General features: G+C 46.8%; 1 protein-coding gene across 1 annotated transcript in view; it reads right to left on the reverse strand.

Annotated features, from left to right (window-relative positions):
• Positions 1 to 7: 7 nt before the first annotated feature.
• The window catches only part of LOC102313892 (gamma-glutamylaminecyclotransferase B), a 16,511-nt gene continuing 9,826 nt past the window's right edge, over positions 8 to 6,692 (reverse strand). The window contains exon 3 of the mRNA XM_005937350.3: positions 8 to 1,311. Coding sequence (XP_005937412.1) covers positions 994 to 1,311 — 318 coding nt within the window. The 3' untranslated portion in view covers positions 8 to 993. The remainder of the gene's footprint in view (positions 1,312 to 6,692) is intronic.

Raw genomic sequence — 6,692 nt, forward strand, 5'->3', positions numbered from 1 at the left:
AGTCGCGACTACGCTACCCGGTTTAGTTCAACGTTCCAGCGTTGGTTGTGACTCGACCGCACCGTTAAATAGGTCTGCTTCAGATTAGTTGTAGCCGGCGAAGTGATTACGCACAGGTGCGACGATTCCAGCTCAGGACACTCCCCTCGGGTCAGCCGCCATTCCGTGCCACGGCTTCCGGAGGTACACGTTCCAGCAGAAAAACACATGCACAGGATGGAGAGGAGAACACGACACAGTACACACAAACACCACCAAAAACTTGGCAAGGCGATCAGTGAGGACCGTCTAGCCGTGACAGTCAGTTTCTAAAACTATGCTTTTATCCTGTAAGAGGAAGCTAACTGCTGACAAATGGGTGCACGTGGTTCAGAGAACGTTGCCCATACAGCTTATATTTAGTATACATGTGCAATTACTGAACTGCAGATCAGCTTTTCTATTAATATTTTCACATTAGTGAGAAACTAGATGGCCAGTACCTGTGTTTACAGTGCAGTCATTCACAACATGTGAAAGGATGTGCATATGCGGCTACTGTATGTGCTGTCTCTTTGCATTATTAAAAGTGCATGTGTTTAGCATTTAAACCGGTAGTGTCATAGCAGACATCCAACCAAAATATTTAGAGTTAGAGATACAATTCATGTTACAGCAATACGCCAAAATAAAAGCTTTCCAGTTTGATCATAATGCTTCCCAGATGATTATAAATCATAAAAAGAAAACCAAATTTGTAAACAACATTACTAATATGCAACTTTCAGTGGCACAGTGTGCCCTTTTCCTTCTCTACACTATCCTTACTTTGATTCTAAGCCTGCCTATCTGCTATTAAAATTAATTTCTCTTGAGATTTCTTTCAATTTGACACACGACAGGAAACAGCACCCATGTCCAGGTGTTGTTTTCCTGAGAGCTCCTTCACCCATTCTGCTAACACCACGTAGAGGTCCATTTGTCAGTTGTGTCAGCACGGTGAGATCAGTCCCTTTATAGCTTTTCTTCCGTATTATATTTGAGCCCATGATCTCCCTCTGAGTCGTAGTTCTCGTAGTACGGCAGCGAGCGCCAGTCTGGCTCGCACGTTGCGGTGTACACAAACACGTCCATGATGCTCCCCGGTGACACCTTCTCCTCTCCTTCCATCTTCCCCACCCACTCCTTCACCTCCAGCTGGACCACCGTCCGCTGGTACAACGTTGGGACGCTTTCAAAATCGTCCAGGAATTTCAGCATCTGGTCATCCACTTTGTAGATCTCCCCGTGCACTCGGTGACCCTGGCCAGGGATGTTGAGCAGGAAAGGGATGTTGTAAAAATCTATTAGATTACATTAGTCTTGATACAGCCTCTGCCACCACATCAGATCAATTGCTCTGGGCTCCTTTGATCAGCTCCATCACCTAGTGGGGGTGGGGGGTCATAGTTTGGTCCCGCCTTCACTGTTGTGATTGGTGTGGGGGTAGGGACAGGCTTAGGGCGTCGGGGGGTTCCCCGGAGGCATCTTCCTTGGGGGGCTCAACCCGGGGTAGCGGTCATGTCCGGTTAGGGGCTCTGTTGGCTCTCGGGTGACTGTTTCCTCGCGGCTGCGTGCAGCGGGGCTAGGGGAGGGTCTGTGCTGACGGACGTGGGTTACTGACCTGGTAGCCTGGCTGCCCCTGGGTGGGTCCGGGATGGGCGTGAGGTTCTGGGGGCGCTCCGTCTCTGGGCTGGGGCCCGGGCCGGGCCTCGGGGGCTTGGGTCCTGGTTGGTGTGTTGCCGGGGTTGTGGGCGGGTGGGTGCATGGGGGCCCAGCCCTGGAGCAGGGTGCCGCCGGTGCATCGAGCCACCTGGGGGGCTCTTCAACTGGTGGGGAAGATTGTCACATCCCTCCTCTCTCTGCAGGAGGGGGAGACACAGGAGAGGTGGAGGAAGATCTCAGCCTGGGTGTTTATTGTCTTATGTAGTCTGGAAGATGAGTGGATGGTGGGGTGGGTGCAGTTTTCTCTGTGGTGGGGTTGGGTGGACTGTCCCGGGCTCTGTGGGGCCGGGAGGCGCTGCTGCACTGGGCCCCGGTCTGGATGGGCCTGGGCCCCCTTTCCCTGGCGGGTCGCGGAGTATGGGGGTGCCTACTGGGGTCAGCGGGGGAGCTGGCCCCAGGGAGGGGTCACTTGCCCCTCCCTTCCTTCCCTCCCCATCTCCAGCTGCCTCCCTCTTCCCGCTCCACCACAACCACCCACACATGCAGGGCCTTGGAGTAGGGGTATGTCACCAGGGTGCAGAGGAGGCTCCCCCCCCTGTCCCCTTCTGGCTGCCTCTGCCTCAATTTTATCCCACAACTTAGACATTCACATTACTCACACTCTCATTACACATACATATAGGATCTTGGGGGTGGGCACGATACACGGAATCCAAAGTACCATCAGGGTGTACACCCCACCCCTGGCGTCGTTGCCCACCTCTCAATGTTAAATACACGTAGACATTGAGGGCTAGCAGGAGGGACCATGCGCTTACCTGCTGCTCTCTGGCAGGTAGCTCCATGCCCTCCTGGGTTTTAAATGCACCTTAGAACACACATGCATCAACACTACAATGAGCGGGTGGAGGGAGGTTTGGAGTCTTCTCTCACCCCCATTCTCTGCGACCTGCTGGAGCGGGGGGGCTAGGAGGAGGAGTTGGCCGTCCGACTGCGGTCTGGAGTGTGGGGCCTCCCTGCTGCTGCGGAGTCGGGGCGGTCTGCCTCCCCCCACCGCAGGGAAAAGGGTAACACCACCTGGGTCTGGGTGCAGTTCCCCCCTCCAGGGGCAAGGGTACCTAGACCCGGTTTGTAGAGTACGCTTGGGGAGTGTGATCGTGTGTACAGCGTCTCTTTATGTCTGTCTCCACGTTGGTTGAGTGTGGAGTAAGTGCATATGAGAGCATGAGGGTGGGAATGGATGTTTGTATATGTGTGTGCCTGTATTTCTGTGTCTATATGTCAGGTTGCACACGGAAAATTTCATGGCACGGGTGTCTTCAGTCGATATGACGGCATGAAGTTTGAAGGGGAATTCAAAGACGGGCGTGTTGAAGGCTATGGTAAGAGTTTTACAGCACTGGAAGAGCCTGTCCATCAGGATGTCAGTATTCTCTCTCTGTGATAGCCTGGGGCTCGGTCACTCAGGCACGGCTGGCTGCCGGCGGAGCTCACGGGCGCGTCACTGCAACTCCCCCTGGCTTCTGCTCCGCGGCTGCTGAGTGAGCCCTCATCTGGGACTCTCCTCAGCTCTTTCTGGGACAGTGGCGCAGCTGCCCCTCTGTTGGTCTTCCTTGGTCTCTTGTGTTCTGGGCACCTCTGGATATTAGAGATGGACCGATCCGATATTACGTATCGGTATCGGTCCGATACTGACCTAAATGACTGGATCGGATATCGGAGAAAAATAAAAAATGTAATCCGATCCATTAAATATCACGAAAGCACCTCACAAAACTTGCAACACGCCGTAACTCACCTCAGAACGTTAGCACGTCGGAGCAGTATGCATCACGTGATAGAGCAGCTGTGGCATGCGGGACCTGTCGGTGGTCTGGATAGCATGTGGAGCTTCGCTAGCAACCTGGCATTTCATCTCCGCTAGCATTTCATCTCCGACAAAGTTATCCCCGAGAGAAGTAAAGCAAGCGTGTAAGTCCATCTCTGAATGTTTGTAAAGCATTCCCACGCTAAGCTTAACGAGCGACTGCCTCTCGCTCTCCGGCTGGTACTTCAATCGTGAAACTGCTTAAATGATCAGCTGATCAGCTTTTCTGTCGCGAGTCCGTCTTTGTTTTTGGCCCACTTCGCACCAGAAAGAGCAAACCAGCGGCTGAACAACAGCAGCACGTTTAAGCTTGATAAGCTGTTGTTAGAATTTATTTAATATTACTTTCTACACCAGGATCTTTTTCTACGTAGCTGACGGCTGGTAACTGTGCAGGGGCGGATCTAGCAAAGTTTAGCCAGGGGGGCCGATTGTGCCCCCTTTTCACTGTTCATGCCCTAAGACATACTTTTCTTTCTTATTCTCATTTAAAATGTCGAGCTTTTAATAAATAATTATCTGACACCCAAAGTTTTAATTTGATGCAAAATGAATAGAAGTCAATTACTGTATATAGTGACTATTAAGTCTAATATATATACCCTAGTAAGCTATAGTACTTTTTACTTTGGGAAGGTACCATCTGTGCAGTCTGCAATTTTGTTGAAGAAAGATGTTGAATCTATTTAAAATTTCTTGAAAAATAATTGATTTCTGTGCATTTTTTTTCACACTGCATCAAATTAAGGTTGATTACGTCGATTAAGCATCATGAGGTGGCGCGTGAGGGGTGGTTCCCTATTTTTTATTTATTTATTTTTGTTGTTGCTGGGAGTTGGAACCCTATTAGTTAGGTTGCTTAATATTTACGCTAAGTACTCTTTAAAATACCAGAATAGGGATGATGGTGTAGGTTTAAGTTTATTAGATTGATCAGTATTGCTGAACTATGAAATTTTTTTTTTTGCATACAGGTATAACAGAATAGCTTTAGTGTAGTTGTTGTTTTAAACTTGAGTATGAACTTATACAAAATGCAGCAAGATATTTAAAAAACAGTTTTGTTGATTAAAAAACACTATATCGGATTCATATCGGTATCGGCAGATATCCAAATTTATGATATCGGTATCGGTATCGGACATAAAAAAGTGGTATCGTGCCATCTCTACTGATATCTGGAGTTTTGATCTCCTCCATACCTGCTTCATGCCCTGGAGGACGGGGCTGTGGCCCCCCCACACCCTCTAGCAGATCATTACATGAAGGAACCTTTTAAAAAAAAACAAGCGCGTCCATGCTCACAGGTGTACACACGGGTGATCACACCCACAAACTACACCCTTTTTGGCTCCTACCTCAAAGCACACTGTGTTCTGTTGATCTTATGTGCTGCACAATAATGTTTAATATTTAGTATTTACTGTCATATTCCCATATATCATTGTGATGTTGTTTATTCTATTACTCTTGTTCTCTTCTGCTTGTTTTCTTTTTTCTTTCTCAGCAGGTGATCCAGGTGATTGATATATGCATTTTTTTTCTGCCCATTCTGTTGGTTTTTGTTTTTGCCCTTCTCCCCCGTCCCTCTTCTCAGCTGTTTCTCTTTCCCTCTTTCTTTCTCCCCTTCTTTCCCCCAGTCAAGTCTGTCCCGTATTCAGTAAGTGAAAATAAAATAAACAATAAAAGGTGAATCAAATGGACCATTACGGCAAGGCTGGGATGGTCAATTTGGTAAAGTAAATCCGTTGGGCATCTTTCTTTGCCTTTAGACAACAATTCTGATGGCAAAAGAGCCAAACGGGACAGGCAAAAAAAACAAAAAAAAAAAAACTAATCCTAAAGTAATAATGGTATTTCTAACCACTGATATACCACAACTTTTTCCTTTCAACAGCTACTGAAAGTTAGGGGACCTAGCTGCTATCGGATATTTATATAGCGATCCTCCAGCTTCAAACTGTATCACCCTTCAAGGACCTGCAGTTCAAAAAAGCGCCCCTCCGACAGCCAAACCCATCTGTTCTCTGATTGGATTGTTACATTTGTGATTGACATGACATTGACCAATCAGATGAAAGGAAGAAAAATAGGGTCAAAATCCGTACTTGTAACTTGCAGGGGTTTTTTTTCTAAGTCCACACACAAATCTTTTTTACACACACAAATCTTTTTTACACATACAAATCTTTTTTACGCACACACAAATCTTTTTTACACATACAAATCTTTTTTACACATACAAATCTTTTTTACGCACACACAAATCTTTTTTACACATACAAATCTTTTTTACAAGTACAAAATATTTATGACCACATTTTGAGCCCATAGTCTTGGTCTTGTCTTGGTCTCGACGGACTTTTGTCTTGGTCTCGGTCTTGGTCTCGCTGTTTCGGTCTTGCGTTCTCAAATCGACATAGTGTTCGGGAGATTTGGAGTCAACCATCAGCGGAGCGGGGGGTGGCTTACTGGGCTTAAGCCCGGGTCATTTTTTCAGAAGCATGGGGTCTTTTGGAGTGTAATTTGTTAGTTAGATGCCTGACTGACAACTGTATAAAACAAAAACAACACACGAAGCACAGAGCGCACCGTCGTAAATTCCCCCTAATTTTGGTATGATCCGAGCTCAGGCACTAGGCGACTGAGCACAGCACCCATGTGAGCGAGGGGGGAGAAGCTGCTGCCTGCGAGTTTGCTGCAGACAGAGGAGAGCTTAAGTTTGACCAGGTACCAAAGCAAATCATTCGTACTGAACTAATAATGTAAATATGACGGTGTATCACAAAAGATTGATATCAAACTGATCACTTGGTTGCGTTACTTGCTCTTCGAGTGAATCAACAAATGGATAAATAAAAAGCCGAACAGCAATGCTGATTTTTTAGTCTTAGCTTACATTTCATATTTTCAGTTGTTACCCTCCACGGCTAAACAAACTCTCTAAATCGGTTTCAGTTGTGTACTGATGAACACAACAATGGACATAAGGAGCTTCTTTCAAAGAAAAAACTCAGGTAGATGTTATTTTATATATTATGCTTTGGATGTTGTTCAGTATATCTATGCAAAACAAGAGGAATTTCAATACACAGCAGTATATTCACAGTTGAAACCAGATATTTACATACACTTTATGGAG

The sequence above is a fragment of the Haplochromis burtoni genome, unplaced genomic scaffold, assembly GCF_018398535.1.
Source record: "Haplochromis burtoni strain Fernald_Lab_line unplaced genomic scaffold, NCSU_Asbu1 Contig_67, whole genome shotgun sequence".
NCBI lineage: Eukaryota > Metazoa > Chordata > Actinopteri > Cichliformes > Cichlidae > Haplochromis > Haplochromis burtoni.